At 46.7% G+C, this 20,986-nt stretch overlaps 2 protein-coding genes across 6 annotated transcripts in view; both read right to left on the bottom strand.

Annotated features, from left to right (window-relative positions):
• LOC118302081 (ankyrin repeat and BTB/POZ domain-containing protein 2-like) overlaps positions 1-3,287 on the bottom strand; it is a 19,049-nt gene extending 15,762 nt beyond the window's left edge. For both annotated transcript variants that reach the window (XM_047331634.1, XM_035627924.2), the window contains exon 1: positions 1,135-3,287. In XM_047331634.1, coding sequence (XP_047187590.1) covers positions 1,135-1,984 — 850 coding nt within the window. In that variant the 5' untranslated portion in view covers positions 1,985-3,287. The remainder of the gene's footprint in view (positions 1-1,134) is intronic.
• A 1,203-nt stretch (positions 3,288-4,490) lies between these two features.
• LOC118302084 (USP6 N-terminal-like protein) lies at positions 4,491-19,360 on the bottom strand. 4 transcript variants are annotated; one of them, XM_035627939.2, is made up of 15 exons: positions 18,798-18,860; positions 18,304-18,355; positions 15,924-15,997; positions 15,019-15,104; positions 14,861-14,900; positions 13,857-13,937; positions 13,015-13,122; positions 12,464-12,573; positions 10,451-10,499; positions 9,565-9,685; positions 9,384-9,478; positions 8,996-9,061; positions 8,235-8,334; positions 7,288-7,440; positions 4,491-6,784 (listed from the first exon to the last, which is right to left on the bottom strand). In XM_035627939.2, the coding sequence occupies exons 1-15, from the start codon at positions 18,843-18,845 to the stop codon at positions 6,183-6,185; spliced, it is 1,785 nt and encodes a 594-aa protein (XP_035483832.1). In that variant the 5' UTR covers positions 18,846-18,860; the 3' UTR covers positions 4,491-6,182. The 4 variants fall into 4 exon arrangements, with proteins under 4 accessions (XP_035483832.1, XP_035483834.1, XP_035483835.1 ...); XM_035627941.2 differs by lacking the exons at positions 18,304-18,355; positions 18,798-18,860 and adding an exon at positions 19,069-19,359; XM_035627942.2 differs by lacking the exon at positions 18,304-18,355 and having other exon boundaries at positions 18,798-18,909.
• Positions 19,361-20,986: the final 1,626 nt, after the last annotated feature.

Consider the following 20,986-nt stretch of genomic DNA (forward strand, 5'->3'; position numbering starts at 1 on the left):
AATTGTTTTGTCTACTTTTATACAGATGATATAAAAGTAGACAATAAAGTTTTTTCTTGAAAGAGGAAATCATTGATTATAAACTTTAGAAAATATGAATTAAAAAGTCACTTGCAACTTGTTTTCTTCTTCTTCTTGTTCAGATTGAATCCTTTACGTTCGTTCATGACGCGTCACGTTAAATATCGCTGCAGTAATGAATTGTGTGTCTGTTTCTCCTTCCTCTCTCATAAGAAGCTCCAGTGTGTCCTGTGATCCTCAACACTTAGAGGATCTGAACATCATCAGGTGATGATGAAACACTCCAGGTCACTTCAGGATTTTAGGAACCTTCCTGAGCACATTTGACAATTCGACCGCAGCCGCTGTGAATCCTGCTCGAGGCTGTGAGATGCAGTGACGCGTGAAAACACACGTGACGTCACACACACACACACACACACACACACACACACACACACACACACACACACACACACACACACACACACACACACACACACACACACACACACGTGTTTCATGGATTGTGTGTTTTCATATGTGAACATGTGACTTTTCCCTGTGAACGTTCCCGTCTCCTCTGACTCGTACTCTGGAAAATCACACGTTCATGTCTACATGTTCATGTCTACATGTTCATGTCTACATGTTCATGTCTACATGTTCATTTACAGATTTATTCTGTAGTGTTTGAAATTAAAAAAAATTTGATAAAAACTTTCATCTTTCTATGAACTGATAAGAAGTTGTAAACAACAGATCAAACAGAAATGTCACAGGAGAAACTGTTTGATTGACATTTGACTCGATAAACAGAATTGTTAAAAAAAAATCCAGCATAAAAGATTGAGTGTCAAAAAAAATTTGCATGAAAAAATTCTTCTATAAAAAAATCCAGCGAAAAAGTTCTGTGTTCAAAAATCTGAGTCAAAGTCACGTCGTCGTGAAAAAACTTATTTTACACTGAATTCTTTTTACAAACTTTTTAAAGTGTTGAATTCAGATCATAATCTCAATGCAAAACAATTCACTAGTACGAATTCCGTCGGAGTCTGGTGACACGTGATCGTCTGGTTATCTGAACGTTTGTCCTGAGACATTACAAACCCACCGGGCGATGACGTCACTCACCGTGCACCGTCCTGCCGCAGACCAGGTGCTCGTACGGCTGCAGCAGCCCCCACAGCTGCGGGTCGCGGTTCACGGTTCCCTGCAGCAGCTGCGCGGTGACCCCGCCGGTGACCCCCGGCGCCCCCTCGTCCTCCGCGGGCAGCCTCGCCGCCTCCAGCGCCCTCGCGGCCACCTCCCCGGCCAGGGTCTCCAGACAGGCCGTCAGGCACACGGCGGCGTACTCGTGCACGCGCACCGACACGCGCGTCTCCACCATCCACCTGAAGAAGCGGCCCGCGGACAGCGTGAGGCCGCAGCGCGCCGACCTGGCCCGCTGACGCGCGGGGTCCCCGGAGCTCATGCAGTGCAGGGACACGGCGCGCACCGCGGAGGAGACGCACCGCTCGGCCAGAGCGCAGCTGAGCACCAGGCGCGCGGCGCTCTGCACCTCCAGGCGCGTGCACCGTCTGTGGAGCTCGCTCAGCCGCTGCGCCTCCCTGGAGACGCGCAGCAGAGCCCGGCGCAGCAGCACGGACAGCCGGCGCACAGCCTCGCCGGTGAACGACGAACCGGCGACTTTACGCACGACTTCCCGCAGCTCCTGCTCGGTCCAGGGGTACTCCTCCAGCTCCGGCAGGCGGGGACACTTGGCCAGGACGTCCGCCGCCGCGTCCTCCGGCAGCGTGCTCACCGTGTCCCAGCTGCCGGCGCGCTGCCACCAGGCTCCCCGCGGAGCAGAGCCGGCCTGCGGCTGAGACCGCCCCGACCTGCCGGAGGAGGACAGGCTGAGGGACGAGCACGGGTCCCCGGCCACATAGCCCGGATCCAGACTCAAGTCCTCCAGAGTTTTCACCAACAGGTCGCTGGACATGATCAAACTCTAGAAATCACTTTACGCACAAACCGAACGTTTATCCATCAAACCTCACGAGGCGTCACTGCAGAGAACCGGACTGAGCCAACACGCACCACAACACGGAGGGTGAGGAGAGTTTTACGCACATGGACCAATCAGATCCAGAGTCCAGCAGCAACACATGCTGAGATCAACTACAGCTGCTCAACGGCGCCACCGTGTGGCCACGTGAGGCCACGTTCATTTCCTGAGCAGCAACTGCTGCAGGTGAGACTCGTCACACGTCTAGTCAGGATTTTCAAAATAAAACTACATGTTTTAACATGGAAAGGGTAAAAAACTGAGATAAACAAGCATTAATATCATCAACTGAAAGAAAACAGCTCTAATCAGCTGTTTAGAATAAATGTTATATAGTTTAAGAAAGTTTATGAAGCGTTCACTGGATTATATCTGACCAGGTCCAGATCAAACGCTGCTGTACATTCGACTTGTTAACTCTGGACTAGAGATTATTCCACAGCAGTTAACACTTTCAAATAATACATATTTTTTTAAATAACGGAAAGCCATCATAGCCCCACATTTACAGTAAACAAAAAAATCATCAAAAATTCTATTTAAAAAATTCTGTGTAAAAAAATCACCATAAAAAAATCATCAAAAAAAAATCTGTCAAAAAATTCAATGTCAAAAAACACTTCTGTAGATTAGATTTGATTAATCTGGACTAGATTATTCTAGACGAGCTAACACAGTTTCAAATAACACAAAGAAATTGGAGAATCATAATTTCCCCACATCCACAGTAGAACAGACCAGACCAGACCTTTCTCAGTACTCAGACCAGGTCCAGGTCAAAGAGCACAACTAAAGACGTGTTTAATCTGGGCTGGATTATTCCAGAGAAGATTTTAAAAACTATTTAAAACAAAATATTTATGAAACCTATATTCTGTCGCTAGTAGTGGTTTGAATATCTCAGGTGTGAAAAAAAAAAGTGGACGTTTCCTTTTTTTCTTAAAGAATTTTCACAAAGAATAAACTCTTTATCTTCACATCTGAGAGTCTCTGGTTTGTCTGAGGTGATCTGGTCCCAACCGGTCCAACTGTAGTGGTTTAAGATCTGGACCTGGTCTAAAGTTCCTGACCTGAAGGCATGTCCACTATGCTAGCTGTCTGCGTGCACTCATTAGCCCAACAAGCTAACATTAAAGCCCCAGTATGTAATTTCTGTAATTTCGTGGCGCAATCTGGTGGTGAAGTTGCAAAAACCACAACCAACTGAGCGACCGACAGGGGACACTTTATGTTGTCGCACCGCCGATTCCATTTCCTGTTTCCATCAGCGTCTGAAAATTCAACGTGAACGCGACGTGTTCTGGAGCGTTTAGTTCAACAATCGTATTCAACACGACGTAGAAACATGGAGACTCACACGGAGGTCGGTCCACCTCATGAACTATATTTAATATATATGAACACAGAGTTATGGACAATATATTAAATTTCTGTGAATCAGTTCTAAATATTACACACTGTAGCTTTAAGCTAACCGACAGACCGACGAGACGGCAGCCATTTTATTTCCCAGTGTAAGTCTTTTACCTCCTCTCAGTCCCGTTTTCCACCAGGTTCCATGTTTAGATCCTACATGATGCTGGTGATTTAAAATGATGAGGATTGAGGTGATGAGCTGTTTGTCGTGTTCACCTGTCCAGGTGTGGCATGAGCTTCATCTGACCACAAGGGGCGCTGTGGCACTGACAATTGATTTGTAGAAGTGGATGTTGTTAGTGTTAAAAATACTAAAACTCTTAGTTCATGTATTTTTGACATGAAATAAAACACAATTATCTTAACATGGCTTATAGGGAAAATAATAACAATGTAATTTTTACTTTTTTCTGACCAACAAAGAAAATTGCTGTGTCAAATATTAGTTGGTCACTGGACTGTACAGTACTTACAGCACAATCAGAGGCTTTTTTAACAGATCTTTTGTGGGCGTTATTTGACACAGATTTTCTTTTTATGTAATAATTAACAGTCATTTCCTAAAATGCAACTTTCCAAAATAAATGTCTTCAGTATTAAAGAAATCAATCCAGGTCTTACAATGTAAGTCAAATGTCAGTGTCAAAAAAATGTAGTGTCAAAAATTCTGCAGAAAAAGATTCAGCATAATATGATTGACAAAAAAATTTCAGCTTAAGAAATGTTTGTCTTCAAAAAATATTTAAAAAAAATTCTGCATAAAAATTCAGTCAAAATAAATCTGCATAAAAAAATTGTGTAAAAAAATTCAGTACAAAATTCACGTCGTCATGAAAAATGTTGTCTACACTGAATTTCTTGACACTTAATTTTTGTGTCGAATTCAGATGCAAAAAATTCAGATACATAAGTTCAATGCAAAAACAATCAGTAGTAGAAATCCAGCTGCAAGTCTGGTGACAGATACGCTTCCATACAGTTTCTTCATTTGTGTAATTCAAACCTTAAAGGAAGTGAAAGAAAGTAACATGCAGCATCTTTTTAATGTCCAGCTGAACAGAAGCAAAACAGAATGAAAGTAAAAAAAGGAAAATGAATAAGTTGACACCTGTGACCTTAAATAAAGAATCACACAGAGATTAAAGGAGGATAACAGTTGTATTTGTTTCATCAAACCTCTTCAAAGACCTGAAGAAAAAACTTCTGCTGATGTCATCGTACAGTAAATCTGTAAACCATGAATCAAACACGTCGTCACACATTCTGACCTGAGGTCACTGTCACAACGTCCTCATTTAAAATATTGAACTGTGGCTAAACTTACAGATACATAATAATTCAGAACCATTCTGTTTCAGCTCCAACGTCCTCAACAACATTTTCACAGAATTCAACATTATGGCTTTTAAATCGCAGGACTTTTTTACGATCTGATGTTTGTTTCTTTCTACTTTGGATTAAATCTAAAGGTTCAAACATTCCCATCGTCTCGTCGTCTACAGAATCTACAGAGACGTGTTTTATCTAAACTCACCACAAGATGTCGACCTCTCATTTCTACCAGCACAAAGCTGAAGAAGTGAGTTTTCTTCCCTCAGAGTGGAAACTGGTCCCAACTCTTCTACGATGTCACGAACTCTTATCAACACAAGGTCATGAATCAGAACAAATCAAGAGCTTCAGAGGAAACGACGCAGATTCTTCGGTTCTTGAAAAGGAACGAGCGGATTTTGAAGCGAGCCGGAAGCTTTTCTACGGTGGCCCTGAAGTGCAAATCACACGACCAACAGGAAACACAGTCAGTCAGTGTCTCGTCCAACCAGCGAGGAGCCGTGTGACAGAGACCAACACATGTTCCCGTCGACGTTAATGTCGTTGTGTTTTTAGTTTTTTTCCCACTGTGTTTTGCACCTCAGGGCCACCGTACATTTCTGAGAACAAAACAATAAATTACTGAGCTACATGTCCACTTATTTAAAAGCAGCTCAACATGTTTCCACAATCATGACAGTGAGCCAGCTCACCACGTCAGAGGTCTCCGTGTTCACTCGTGTTCAGTCGAACCGCATCACTTCCTCTGTTACATCAGAAAAACGTCCACAAACAAACTGAAGCCGTTACGAAGAAGGCATCGAGACATTGGTACAAAAAATAAACCTGTGCTTCTGCTAGCAAACATCTTTACAAAGGCCGAGCGAACGCGTTGTTCTCTGACGAGACGTTACAAAACTACAAAAGATTTTTTTCTCCTTTTTCTATTATAAAGGGTGATGACGCCTGAACGATGAAACGGAGAAACACAGAAAGAAAACTGATAATCAATAATCGGACCTGTCAGGACAGGCGTGAGCGCAACAGGCGCGAGCTGGTTCAATCCGGTTTGTTTTTGCACTTTGACCTCTGGCAGGTGAACAGTTAAACACGGACAGAAGGTTAAAGGTCGACAGTCACACTGTCGCTTCACCTGACAACAGATTCAAAAATCCAAACAGCTTCTTACGGACGTTAAACAACTTTTTAAAGAAGTTTTAGAAAAATGAACAACAAAGACATCGCCTCTTCAATACTGACAGGTTACATCACCGATATGAGAACCGGCCCTGAAGCGGATGACAGTTACTGACCGACACTGACAATAATCTGACGGATTCATTCTGTATCCACTGACTCGTGATCCAATAGACGGAGGAGGAATCGCGTCGGTGACTCGATGGTTTCATGAAACGTCTGGCGCCGGTGTTTCCTCTGCTGCTGAACTCGAGTCCCGATTCCGGTTCTTGTCGGTGCACAGAGCCGACGCCTGCTGCAGCAGTTGGACCAGGCGTCCGTCCTCCGCCTCCTCCTCTGCTGCCGACAGACTCGACTGGACCGGGACCGACCCGGGCGCCGACGCCTGGACTACAGGCGCCGAGAGAGTCCGTGGGATCCCGCAGGATCGCTCAGCGCCGGAGGAGTCATCGGCCGAGGTCGGTGCTGGTTCGTCCCTCCCCTCATCCGTCCGGGTCCCCGGGGGCTGGTAGGGCGGAGGCCCCATCAGCGGGGAGCCGCCGGGCGTGGGCGGCGCCCGGCTGTGGATGATGACGGGGTCGGGGGAAGGCAGCGGGGCCTCGTCCTCCTCGGCGTCCAGATCCCGGGGGTCCTTGGAGGGGCTCTGGTCGGGGGAGATGGTGTCAGCCTGGTGGGAGATGATGTGGAGGCTCAGAGCAGTTCTGGGGAACCCGCTGGCGGACGACGTCTTCCCTCGGGTCGACTGCACCGGAGCGAGCAGCACCGGCAGCTCCTGACCCAGAGGCTTCCGGGGCAACTCGTCCGCCTTCCCTGAAAACAGCAGGAGCATAAAGAATCACACAGGGCGGGAATCAGACTGATCATCAGACTGATCTTCAGACTGTGATCCTCTGACTTTCCCTCTGGTGCCACCTGCAGGTCAAAGTCTAGATTTGTCCAACTCACCAGGTCACGACAGAAACATTTTAAAAATCCCTCACCTGAATTATCATCTTGCAAAATGTTGGCATGATACAATTCCCCACACGTGATTCGACAGATTCCCAGTAAACTAGAGAGACTAGATTTGGTGAGGATCAAAATATAAATCCAGATCTAGTGGATTTAAACATGGTTTCAAAAGGAAACTGTTCTACTGAGTGAAACTCTGTTTCATTGTCTTTATGAACAACTAAACCTCTTGTTTGTCTGTTTGAGTTTGAACAAAACTGAACACGTGGATCTGTTGAGAAGTTGATCTTGTTTTTTTCTTGAATGTGAAGGTGAGGTTTTAAAAAGTAAAGGATCAGGGTTGTGTGGAAGCGGTCCAGTACCTGGGGGAGGAAGGTCCAGCTTCATCTTCCTCAGCTCCGTCATGGAGGCCTGGAGCTGCTCGACGATGACGTCGTCGCTGTGGAAGAACGTCTGAGCGATTCGCTCCTGCAGGAACTCCCTGAGCTCCTCCAGAGACATCTTCACCAGACGCTCTGCAACGGACAGACAGACAGACAGACAGACAGACAGACAGACAGACAGACACACTCTCACACACACACAGACAGACAGACAGACACACTCTCACACACACACACACACACACACAAACACACACACAGACAGACAGACAGACAGACAGACAGACAGACAGACAGACAGACAGACAGACAGACAGACAGACAGACAGACACACACACACACACACACACACAATGTTGTGCTCAACATTCAAGAACCTTTTTCGTCAAATGATTTTTTTTGTTGAATCAGAAGTCAACTACGACTCCCAGGGTGCATTGCAGTAACACAGTCTACATCCGTACTGACGCTGCGAGACATTATACCTCAGAACTCAGAACTCGGGTTTATTGTCCAGTATGATCTTGGAATTCGGAATTACGACCTCTGAGTTGGACATTGCAACTGGACCGCCAGTCGTGACTGATGAGAACCAATCAGGAAGTAGAACGTGGGGCGTCGTCTGTGTCATTGTCTATAAATTTCCTTTTTTTTACTCATCCAGACTCAAATGAACCCCCCAGAATTTGAAAACGGGACCAGAAGCGTTTCCACACTTCTCTCTGAGTCGTGTGGACGACGGACATTTTAAGATGAAAACGTAGAAATGATGATGTAGCCTTCATATTTACTGTACCTTCACCAAGGAGGTGATGTAATGTTCACCCTTGTGTCTTTGTTTGTCAGCAGGATTATACAAAAACTAAATGTAAACACTCCAACTCAAAGTGATGTGTGTCTGTGGTCTAAGACATCGGTCTCTTACTCTTGTGCGTCTTCAGGACGGTGTAGGACATGGCGGTGAGCAGCCGCTCGCCCTCCAGGATGAAGACGTCCCACAGGCGGAGAGTCAGGGTGAACGGCGTCTGCGGGATCACAGACACAACAACAGGTCGCCTCGTTACTGCGACGTGAGCTGGACGCGTTCCTCAGTCCTGAGCCGGAGTCAGGAGGTTTTGTTTGGTCCCGATCCAGAACCTCAGGGCCCCCGGAGGCCTCCTCCGAGCCCGGGCAGCGGTGCTGACAGCAGCCGAACCGAGGCCAGACCACCGCCGCCACAGGATCGCGGGCCGGCGCAGAGGAGACTAATAGCAGTTTAGCTCTTAATGCTCTCGTCTGATACAAAGTCCCAGAGCTCAAATATCACCGGGAACATTTTTCTGCTGAAATCGTGTCTTCAACATTTCTTTTTTTCTTCGTCATCATAATTCTTGGCCGTACAGTACATCCCGATCGTAGACTGTAGATGAAGATGGACGACATGAGAGATCGCCCCCTGGTGTCTGGCTGCAGTACAGGTCCTAAGCCCCGCCCCCTCCATGTCATGTGAGGTCGTTCTTATCACTGATGTTCATGTTTCTGATCACTTTGCTTCTCATCAGTTTTTTGATGATATAAAAACTGAGCCTGAGACATGATGATTGACAGCTGACACTGACTCATGATTGACAGCTTGGCATCATGTTTGTACAATGTGGTCAGAAACTTTTCCGACGTCAGAACGTGAGACGGGATGTGATTCCTCACCCTGTCGATAAAACACTGTAGGAACCATTTAGTGCTGTAGATCCCTGCAGACATCTGCTCTCTGTCCTGGAGAGAGGGGGGGGGAGGAGAGAAAGAGAAGAGAGGGAGGGATGGAGAGTAGAGGGAGAGAAGAGAAGGAGGGAGAGAGAGAGAGAAAGAGAAGAGAGAGAGAGGAGGGAGAGAAGAGAACGAAAAGAGAGGGAGTTGAGAGAGAGAAGAGAGAGAGGATCAGTGAACATCTTCATCAAACCAACAGCAGATCACATCACGTCATCACAAATCATTTGATCAGTTCTTGTTGCCGTGACGACAGTTGTGTCACTGTGACCTCACTGTGACCTCACTGTGACCTCACTGTGACCTCACTGTGACCTCACTGCGACCTCACCAGATGCTTCTTCAGTTTGGGGATGAGTTTGGAAATAATCTGATCATGATGCGTCTGGAACCTCTGGAGTTTGGGGAACCCGGGAACAAAGAATCCTTCAAAAAGAAAAGAGAGAGAGAGAGAGATCTATTTGATCCGTCTTCATACGACTCAGTGACCGGTGGCTCCGCCCTCCGCTCACCGTGCATGCCGTGCCTCTGATTGGTCAGCAGCTGCGACAGCGCCCAGAAGGCGTCCTCCTCGTTCATGAACATGAGCAGCAGGGCGGCGATCTGACTCATCCCCTGGCAGTAGCTCACCTCCTGCAGGCGACAGCACAGGGGAGAAAAACACTGAGCGCTGGCTTTTCTTTTTGAAAAGTTTCCCCTCAACAAAGTGTTGTTCTTCTGTCTCTGTCCTCCAACATGTCTGACCTCGACTACAGCGACTTGTATCTGGTGTTTTCACATTCCTCTGTTTCACTTGTCTGACATTTGAAATTCAAACGAATCCTGTTCAAGATAGATTTGGTTCGGTCACAAATACAGAAAACCAATCGTGTCCAATATGAAAATGTGAGGTGAAGAAACCAGAAACTTCCAGAGCAGCAGAGGCAGCGAATCATGAGAGGAGGACAGGTGTGTCAGTAGACAGTTAGCGTTAGCATTAGCAGTTAGCATCATGAGAGGAGGACAGGTGTGTCAGCAGGCAGTTAGCGTTAGCATTAGCAGTTAGCATCATGAGAGGAGGACAGGTGTGTCAGCAGGCAGTTAGCGTTAGCATTAGCAGTTAGCATCATGAGAGGAGGACAGGTGTGTCAGCAGGCAGTTAGCGTTAGCATTAGCAGTTAGCATCATGAGAGGAGGACAGGTGTGTCAGCAGGCAGTTAGCGTTAGCATTAGCAGTTAGCATCATGAGAGGATGACAGGTGTCAGCAGACAGTTAGCGTTAGCATTAGCAGTTAGCATCATAAGAGGACGGCAGATGTGACAGCAGACAGTTAGCGTTAGCGTTAGCAATTAGCATCATGAGAGGGGAGGGGGATTTTAATGTGTCATGCGATGGAGGGAAAAGAAAGAGCCACTTACTGTGTCATAGACGGAATACGCTGAGAGAACATGGAAGAGGGACTGCTGCCTGAGGAGAGGAGACGAGGAGACAAAGACACGAGAGGAGACGAGGAGACAAAGACACGAGAGGAGACAAAAACACGAGAGGAGACGAGGAGACAAAGACACGAGAGGAGAGGAGACGAGGAGACAAAGACACGAGAGGAGACGAGGAGACAAAGACACGAGAGGAGACGAGGAGACAAAGACGAGAGGAGACGAGGAGACAAAGACACGAGAGGAGACGAGGAGACAAAGACGAGAGGAGACGAGGAGACAAAGACACGAGAGGAGACGAGGAGACAAAGACACGAGAGGAGACAAAGAGGAAGAAAGAATTATGTTTCTTGTTCAATAATGCGTCATTTGACACTGAGGTGGTGTCTGATTCATACGGTTCCCTCCAGAGAACGATGTTCTCTGTTAACACTGGACCGACGGAACGTTCCGTCTGAAATACAGTGATGTCACAGAGAACAGGGACAAGTCGGCTGCTCTGTCTTCATAAAAACGTCGGTTCCTGCGGAGCCGCTGAACTCGTGTTAAATATTGAAAAGGGGTTTTTCTGTCCCACATTCTTCCACCGCCGCTCCACAACAGGCCTGTGGTCGGTTCATCTGCCGCTGACATCACTGGATCGGGTTCCTTCAACACACACACACACACACACACACACACACACACACACACACACACACACACACACACCCCCCGAACGCGACCAAAAGTATGTGGACGTCTGAGCATGTTGTTCCACACTCGACACCTGGTTCCAGTCTCTCTCTGGTTCCAGTCTGTCTCTGGTTCTAGTCTCTCTCTGGTTCCAGTCTCTCTCTGGTTCCAGTCTGTCTCTCTGGTTCCAGTCTGTCTCTGGTTCCAGTCTGTCTCTCTGGTTCCAGTCTGTCTCTGGTTCTAGTCTCTCTCTCTGGTTCCAGTCTGTCTCTCTGGTTCCAGTCTCTCTCTCTGGTTCCAGTCTCTCTCTCTGGTTCCAGTCTCTCTCTCTGGTTCCAGTCTCTCTCTCTGGTTCTAGTCTCTCTCTGATTCCAGTCTCTCTCTGGTTCCAGTCTCTCTCTGGTTCCAGTCTGTCTCTGGTTCTAGTCTCTCTCTGGTTCCAGTCTCTCTCTGGTTCTAGTCTCTCTCTGGTTCCAGTCTCTCTCTCTGGTTCTAGTCTCTCTCTGGTTCTAGTCTCTCTCTCTGGTTCTAGTCTCTCTCTCTCTGGTTCTAGTCTCTCTCTGGTTCCAGTCTCTCTCTGGTTCCAGTCTGTCTCTGGTTCTAGTCTCTCTCTGGTTCCAGTCTCTCTCTGGTTCCAGTCTCTCTCTGGTTATAGTCTCTCTCTGGTTATAGTCTCTCTCTGGTTATAGTCTCTCTCTGGTTCCAGTCTCTCTCTGGTTCCAGTCTGTCTCTGGTTCCAGTCTGTCTCTGGTTCTAGTCTCTCTCTGGTTCCAGTCTTTCTCTGGTTCCAGTCTGTCTCTGGTTCTAGTCTCTCTCTGGTTCCAGTCTCTCTCTGGTTCCAGTCTCTCTCTGGTTCTAGTCTGTCTCTGGTTCCAGTCTGTCTCTGGTTATAGTCTCTCTCTGGTTCTAGTCTCTCTCTGGTTCCAGTCTCTCTCTGGTTCCAGTCTGTCTCTGGTTCCAGTCTCTCTCTGGTTCCAGTCTGTCTCTGGTTCTAGTCTGTCTCTGGTTCCAGTCTCTCTCTGGTTCTAGTCTCTCTCTGGTTCCAGTTCCAGTCTCTCTCTGGTTCCAGTCTGTCTCTGGTTATAGTCTCTCTCTGGTTCCAGTCTCTCTCTGGTTCCAGTCTGTCTCTGGTTCTAGTCTCTCTCTGGTTCCAGTCTCTCTCTGGTTCTAGTCTCTCTCTGGTTCCAGTTCCAGTCTCTCTCTGGTTCCAGTCTGTCTCTGGTTATAGTCTCTCTCTGGTTTCAGTCTCTCTCCGGCTGGCTAATATGTTAATGGATAATGCATCTGGATCACTTGAATCGCTAAACACTCGGCCCTTACTTGACTCCGAAGCGATCCATGAACATGATGTGGTTTCGAAAGGTTCTGTTGATGTCCAGGTCGATCTGTTTGATCTCGGACGAGTAGAGTCGAGCCTGCTCCTTCATTTTCTGAGAGGACAAGAGGAGGGAAAGTCGACGGGATCAGGTAGGTCAACAAATACTTGACCGACTCAGCGAGGAGGCCAAATGATTGAGAGCATGTGTTTTTAACTCAGATACTTGAGAAGATCCAGGTTTGGATGTGGGAAAACACGTGGATCCACATTATCAGATTACATTTATAACAAATTTACTCATTTGGGAAGATGCTAAGAGAAGTACCAAGAGCTGGAGACGTTATCAGAGTAGAAGTCATATTTCAGGGGCAACATATAAACTGATATATCTGCTGCTAATTCATCGGTCAGGCTCGAGTTACCACTCACATCTCCATCTAATCTCTTCCTGCTCATTCTTATGCATGAGGAACGTTATCTGCATTTTTCAAAGAGAACACTCAGTTGTTTGGAAAAACGGTCTGCCGGCTGGATCACATTGTGAGCACATTACCTCGTACTTGCCCTCGTTCTCCTTCTTGGTCCTCTCCACGTCCAGCATCAGGGCCCAGGCTCGGCCGCGGAGCTGCAGGGGGATGCCCTTGTACACCCGCTTCACCATCTGACGGCCGCAAAGTAGAGAGGGAGGAAATAAAACATGAAGGCTGAGCGAATATAAAAAGCCAGAAGGTTCTGAGAGCCTACACCGGAAAGTTGAACCACCTACTGCTCGCCTACGACAGACGTTCCCAAGAACAAGGCAAAGGTTTTTCATCGGTGTGAGTGTGTGTCATGGATCACGTAACTGCTGGGAATAATACTGGTGTGTATGTGGGCTGGATGGATTCAACATATATCCTCAATGTGAAGCCACGTTGGCAGCTCCGCACGGCAACAGGACACAAGGAAATACCCCGAATTTAAACTCCAAGTTCCAAAAGAAATCCATGAAGTCACTAAGTTCGTGGCTGTTTCCATCATATTTTTTTTTCTCACTACTACTGTGTTCAAAATGAGATGAAAATAAAGAGATGTGACGTAGTTGTGACCATCACCTGAGATGAATGTGAACCAGCTCTGAACTGGTTTCAACTCTTTTAGCTCCGTTTTGGTCTCCACCACCTCCTCAGGGAAACGTCTTGCTCTTTAACTAAAAGCTTCACTATGTTGTTCACCAGCTGCTGACGTCTGACTGTATCCGCCTGCTTTTAATGGTAATGTAGATGAACAGCTGCCTGCTCTGGCTGGAAACACTGAACGTACCGTAAAAACGAAACATTATTATTATGTTCCATTTCAGACAGCTTCCTGTGTCCACGTAGCTCAGGTGTGTTGTGTGAGGGCTGTTATACTCACCCTGTCACTGCTCTTGTATTTATCCCACTTCTTCACCATCTTCAGCCATTTCTCTGCTCGTTCTATCTCCAGCTGCTTCAACTGCGAACGAGACACGAGCTGCTGAACAAAAACAACTGCGATACACTAACGTACATCTCTGTCCACTGGACAGACACTGTGGCACCGCACCAGTAAATCAACATATTTGGAAGAGATCCATATGGGTGTGATGCTAATCTTCGTCACAACCAGGAGGCTAACAGCTAATAGGCTAGCAACCTGAGTCAGTTATAACACCTAAAAGCCACATGTTGCCATCAACTAGTTAGCAAGCGGGCAGAAGTCAGCACAGATAGCAGTGGTAGGCGTTAAGCTATCCACTACTAGTTAGCAGTGGTAGCCTATTAGCTATGCTACCATTTAGCTAGAAGTGGTAGCCTATTAGCTATGCTACCATTTAGCTAGTAGTGGTAGCCTATTAGCTACCTGCTACTTGTTAGCTAGTAGTATCATAGAAACTATCCGCTACTAGTTAGCTAGCAGTGGTAGCCTATTAGTTATGCTACTAGTTAGCTACTAGTATCCTATTAACTATCCGCTGCAAGTTAGCTAGTAGTGGTATTAGCTATCCCTAGCTATCCGCAATTAGTTAGCTAGTAGTGGTAGCCTATTAGCTATATGCTATTAGTTGTCCCCTATTATGAATCTGTTAATAAAATTAAATAAGCAATCTGTAGGCTTCATAAACCAGCTCCTCCTGCAGCAGCTACAACATTTACACTTATGCTTCAGTATTAATCATTTAATGATGTCATATATTTAAATATATCAATCAGAGGGTCCAAGTCAATACTTTAATGCTAATTTAACTTTGATACTAATACTTTTACTTGACAATAACTAAAAGGTTCAGCGTGTAGGATTTAGTGACATCTAGTGGCGAAGTTGCAGATTGCAACCAAAAGGTTGAAACCACCGCTCTGGAGCTTTGTGACGTTTTCCCAGGCTCTCGTCTTCGTTACCTTCTCCTCGTGCGCCGTCGGGGCCGGAAGTTCGTTCTCACTGGAATAAGAAAAAGATGAAATCATCAGAGATCGTTGCACAGCACAGCGCCACCGACTGGAAGGAAAAGGCTGTGACCGGCGTCGAGAGCGACACGTCGGACAGGAACAGGACTTACTGCATGAAGCCGAAGCGGTCTGTGACTTTGTAGACGCTGTAGTCGGCATCTTCCCAAGGGTCGATCTCCACCCCGCCCTGCCGGCCCTGGAGACGCAGACACACGACTTACTGTACATGAGTACACACACACAGAAGTAACAATTCACACACACCTTCTATAAGTCAAAGTGATTCAGACTCTGTCCAAACCGAACATGAGCTCAGAATCTGCATCAACCAGCAGAAACTCCAGCTGTGATGTTTGTCTCATGGAAAATCCATTTAGGTCAATCAGGTCCCAGTGTTGACACAACAGAGGGGGAAGCTAATCCTCCGAGGCCGCCGCTCCGCGGTTGGCCGCCTGTCTGGACGGCAGCCAATCAGAGGGGAGGTGGTGTGTGTGGGGGGGTGCATGGCCTCATCGTGGTCGAGTCGCCACTCCGAGGCCCCGGAGTGATGTCAGCCTCGCGAAAGTGAGAGGACTAAAAATACTTCCTCACTCGGGGTGTCGGAGCTGCAGAGTGTTGGAGACAGATTTTTAAAAATATGTCCTGCTGATAAACGACGGCTCGACTCCAGAAGAGGAATGGACGAGTAAAGGTTGTTCAACGCCAGTTATCTGTTTCACCGCTGGTAGTTAAACTGTTCAAATAGTTAGTTCATCATGTAAATCTGTAGTTTAGTCTGTTGTTTTCATTTCTAATTCAAATGTGTTGAATCACATCAAACCACATTATTACACAACATGTTATTAACGCACATTGGCAGCGTACTCACATCCACCCACACACACACACACACACACACAGAGAATGCTTGTGTCTGTTGTTTTACTACAAACTCCAGTGTGAACTCTACCTCCTCCTACACACTCACACACTAAAATGAATCTAAAAAGGAAAATAAATTCAGAAACAAACTCACTGTAGCATATTTCAAGATGATGTCGGCACGTTCCTCTGCGATTAGCTTCTCAATGTCTTTCTTCATGTCAGTGTCTGCAGAGAGAGACGAGAGAGGACGTGTCAGAGGACGACAACAACCACAACAACAACAACAACCACGGCTCCGGACGGTGGACGTGGGCGAACGTTCAAACCACCACGATGAGCTGACGCTGCTGCGAAGCCTCCGATCGTCAGGGAGAAGAAACACACTTATCAAGAGTTGGTTTCATTGTTATTGTTGAGACTGGAGACACAGAGAGGCAGAACATCGTGCGTCCGACACGTCACAGTCTGAACCAGAGACTGTAAATAAAGATGGACGACATGACGTCACAGGCACAAGATGGCGGCTCGTCCAGGGTTGGGAGTCATGTTGAAACTCTCCACTTCCTGCGTTTGCTTCTGGTCGCTAGTTTTCCTCTGGTGAAACTAAACGTGGCGTGTTGGCGTCTGATGACGTGGTGGTGTGTGACATCATCACCTCTCTATCTGAGATACTTTTGTGTCTTTTAAAAGAACGCACACACATCCAACAATCCCCAGCTGCTGAATCCTCCCCAAACAAAACCACAAGGCTTTTTTAATCCGACTTAATCCACATTCTCCATGCAGCGGTCTCTCTACACCAGAGTCGTAATCTGGACACGCAAAAACCATCGGGATTAGGGAAAATCTCCAAAGCAGGATTATGCAATGAAAGTTGAGGAACAAAGAGAAACAAAGAGCCAACGGACACGAGGCCGAAGGGATGAGTTCAGGTTCCTCAGTTGTTCCCTCTGCAAGTCTGAGAAATAACTTCTGCATGTGATTACGACCTGTGAAGTCGTCCTCAATAAACTTGACCTATCAGAGCACGAGCAGCAACAGTTAATCGCCAACTATTTTGCTAATCGATTAATTGGTTCACGTATTTTTTGTCGGGTATATTTCTGTCCTGACTCTCAGAACGTTGAGTGTGGTTATAAGGTTGTCGGCCCTTTGTACTAAATGTGCTGAGACAGAGCGTTACTATGGAGACAGACAGTCTGTCGGTTTGATGGCGACATTATTCTGAGAGATAAATACACCCACAGAGACCGGTGACCATGCACTGACCACTTGTTGATCTGTGTAACCAACCAGAAATCTCAATATATTGAGCTCCTGTAATAAAGACGTCCACGGTCTCCGTCTTCCTGATTCCACCGCATCAAGTTTTCCTCAGTCAGGATCTCTTGGTCTAGGACCTCGATGGCATGGGTCATGTGCAGGGGCTCTGAGCCAATTATCTGCTCGCTTAACCTCGCACAAGTTTGGCGAGTACCTGAGTGTGGTCGCTGGAACATTTGTGCTTACAGTATTCACACGAATAATGCAAATATTTCGCACCGCCCGACGCATGAGACACAAAAATCGTGTCTAGTCGCGTCTTTGCATTGATCCTTGTATCTACTCACGCGACTAACTCGTCTCAACTTTCCCCCTTTTATGTCGAGTCATGTGACGCTCGCATCCAGCAAACAGCGGGTTTCAGTTCCGTCAGCGAAGGTTTATCTCCTCGTACGTTTGGGGGAGAAGCTGCGTGAGTAAAGACTGGAACAGATCAGCTGCTGCAGAAAGGTCGAGCGTTTACAGGAGCTTTAAATATGAGCCGTCGTCTGAGGCGTCTGGCAGCGGCTGCATGTGGTCACCGCACTAAATCACAGAGGAGCTCTGGCTGCAGTCCCAGAGTTGAAGGGTGGAGGCCCCCGAGCCGGGACGGAGCACAGAGCGAGCGGCCGCGGCTCGTTGATTAGACGCTTTCCTCTGGTTACTTACACACCAACTGATTCCCCTGCATGTGCTCTGAAGTCGTGACTTCGTTAAACGGATGACGGCGTCACAGAGCGTTTCATTGTGAACCTGGGACTCGACTCAGAGACGTTTCGCTCCTGTGATTTATGGAAAAAAATTAGTTCAAGCTTCGGACGTACAGCTGCGTGTGATAAAGAGCTTGGCTGCTCACAAGCGCCAGATATTTCTAATTCTACAGAGTTGAAACAGGTTTAATGAAAATGTGTTTTCAATGAGCACAAACGAGTCGGGAGCTTGAGGAAAGATTGTCAACCTCGTAAACAAGAAACGTAAAAAATAAACCAATTATTGACGACGTGTCCGATTCATAAGTTCGTCAACGACCTGCGTGAACACGATGAATGTGACCTGAGCTAACGTGCTGCACGAGGGTAATTAGCATAACCAACACCCCCTGTATGACCAATATAAGGCAACGCTTCCTGCAGAAACGTCACCACCTTTGAACTTTACGTGTTCGGAGACAACAACAACAACATATATGGTTCATGAATAAATCCAAGAATTATTATTTCAAATCATACCGATCGCACCCTGGTGGCTGGCTTCAGTACTGTAGGTCATAAGCCCCGCCCCCTTCATGTTAGCAGATGGGACATGGATCAAAGTAAAAGAAAGTAGATGTTAAATAAAGAATTCTCTACTTTTATCCATTGAATGTTTACAAAGAAAATAGATGACTGTTATAATCATGTATGAAATATGAAATATCATATTTATGTGTAAATCACCTTGAACATATTTGAACCAATGACCTGCTGATTAAAATACAAACACACTTAGAAACGTGTGATTCATTCATATTTCTCTGGTCCTGAACCCGCGACTATAATAAATTATTAATTTCTCATCATCTAATCAATTAATCGATTAATCAATATCTTTCCGGCTCCAGACGACCGGTTGGTTTCTGAGTGACAGGAGCTGTGACGTCATCTCGGTGACAGATTTTTTTTTTGAAGTGACTTCTTTAAAAACACACACACACACACACACACACACACACACGCACACACACCTTGAGTGTGTTGCAGGCCACAGCTGCTGCTGCCTTCACTGACTCCATCGCAGTGATGCGTTCACGGACCCGGTGCCCGCAGCAGGATACATTGTGCCGCTGACGCTACCGGCGGCCCGCGGCCTCAGAGCGGCTCGGGGGGGGGCCGTGACGGGGGGGAACGGGGGGGGGCCGTGACGGGACGATGCTACCAAACCTCACGCGAGATGTTTTTTTAAATGATTATTTCTGAATGAGAATCATGGAGAAGATTAATGAGACGCGTCCTCACCGGTTCCTCTGGAGTCGTCGGTCCTGCGCGAACACGGAGCATCACCACCGGGACGGAGAGGACAACCCACCGGGCGGAACAATAGCCTCGCTCCGTCGATCCATAGCTCCGACACACACACACACACACACACACACACACTCCGTCTCACGCGGGTCGGAGCAGCTCCAGGTCCCGGGGATGCGCACTGAGCAGGCGCCGCAGCGTGGCACCGCCGTCAGCCGACAGAGAGCCGTCAGATCCGGCCTTAAAGACACAGAACCTCCCGGAGCCGTCCCGACACACACACACACACACACACACACACACACACACGTCGTCCCTCTGCCGCCACCTGCTGGACGCGCCCCGGTTCTGCAGCGGCGGCGCGGGGCCTCGTCCGTCTGTTGTGGATCATGTTGTTTGTCTCTGTCGTGTGATGTGAGTCTGTTTGTTTGTTGTCATTTTTAGCCTCTATAATATTAATATTAATAATAATAATAAGAGTAATGTATATAAATTTGTTTTATGAAGAGATTTTCAGAATATTCAAAGACTCTTTGGAGCCTCTAGTCTTTGACTCTCGACGCCTTTTCTTCGTCGCCTGGCGTCAGTTTGAGTCAGTTTGAGTCAGTTTGAGTCAGTTGAGTAAGTTTGAGTCAGTTGAGTCAGTTTGAGTCAGTTTGAGTCAGTTGAGTCAGGTTGAGTCAGTTTGAGTCAGTTTGAGTCTGTTGAGTCAGTTTGAGTCAGTTTGAGTCAGTTGAGTCAGGTTGAGTCAGTTTGAGTCAGTTTGAGTCAGTTGAGTCAGTTTGAGTCTGTTGAGTCTGTTGAGTCTGTTTGAGTCTGTTGAGTCAGTTGAGTCAGTTTGAGTCAGTTGAGTCTGTTGAGTCAGTTTGAGTCAGTTGAGTCAGTTTGAGTCTGTTGAGTCTGTTGAGTCTGTTTGAGTCTGTTGAGTCTGTTGAGTCAGTTTGAGTCAGTTGAGTCAGTTTGAGTCGGTTGAGTCAGTTGAGTCAGTTTGAGTCTGTTGAGTCTGTTTGAGTCTGTTGAGTCAGTTGAGTCAGTTTGAGTCAGTTGAGTCTGTTGAGTCAGTTTGAGTCAGTTTGAGTCTGTTGAGTCAGTTTGAGTCAGTTGAGTCTGTTGAGTCAGTTTGAGTCAGTTTGAGTCAGTTTGAGTCTGTTGAGTCAGTTTGAGTCAGTTTGAGTCAGTTGAGTCTGTTGAGTCAGTTTGAGTCAGTTTGAGTCAGTTTGAGTCAGTTTGAGTCAGTTGAGTCAGTTTGAGTCAGTTTGAGTCAGTTTGAGTCTGTTGAGTCAGTTGAGTCAGTTTGAGTCAGTTGAGTCTGTTGAGTCAGTTGAGTCTGTTGAGTCAGTTTGAGTCAGTTGAGTCTGTTGAGTCAGTTTGAGTCAGTTTGAGTCAGTTGAGTCAGTTGAGTCAGTTGAGTCTGTTTGAGTCTGTTTGAGTCTGTTTGAGTCAGTTGGAGTCAGTTTGAGTCTGTTTGAGTCTGTTGAGTCAGTTTGAGTCTGTTTGAGTCTGTTTGAGTCAGTTGGAGTCAGTTTGAGTCTGTTTGAGTCTGTTGAGTCAGTTTGAGTCTGTTGAGTCAGTTTGAGTCAGTTTGAGTCAGTTGAGTCAGTTTGAGTCTGTTTGAGTCTGTTGAGTCAGTTTGAGTCTGTTGAGTCAGTTTGAGTCAGTTTGAGTCTGTTGAGTCAGTTTGAGTCAGTTGAGTCAGTTTGAGTCAGTTGAGTCAGTTTGAGTCAGTTTGAGTCAGTTGAGTCTGTTTGAGTCTGTTGAGTCAGGTTGAGTCAGTTGAGTCTGTTTGAGTCTGTTGAGTCAGTTTGAGTCAGTTGAGTCAGTTTGAGTCAGTTGAGTCAGTTTGAGTCAGTTTGAGTCAGTTGAGTCTGTTTGAGTCTGTTGAGTCAGGTTGAGTCAGTTGAGTCTGTTTGAG

The sequence above is a fragment of the Scophthalmus maximus genome, chromosome 4, assembly GCF_022379125.1.
Source record: "Scophthalmus maximus strain ysfricsl-2021 chromosome 4, ASM2237912v1, whole genome shotgun sequence".
Classification (NCBI taxonomy): Eukaryota; Metazoa; Chordata; class Actinopteri; order Pleuronectiformes; family Scophthalmidae; genus Scophthalmus; species Scophthalmus maximus.

Bases quoted from the DNA above. Each gene is read 5' to 3' on its own strand.
- LOC118302084 (XM_035627939.2), bottom strand. From the start codon at position 18,845: ATGGAGTCAGTGAAGGCAGCAGCAGCTGTGGCCTGCAACACACTCAAG. The intron at 15,998-18,303 runs GTATGATTTGAA...CTCTCTCTGCAG, and splicing joins CAGCCACCAGGGTGCGATCG to ACACTGACATGAAGAAAGAC. The intron at 13,938-14,860 runs GTAACGAAGACG...TCTCGTTCGCAG, and splicing joins CGACGGCGCACGAGGAGAAG to TTGAAGCAGCTGGAGATAGA.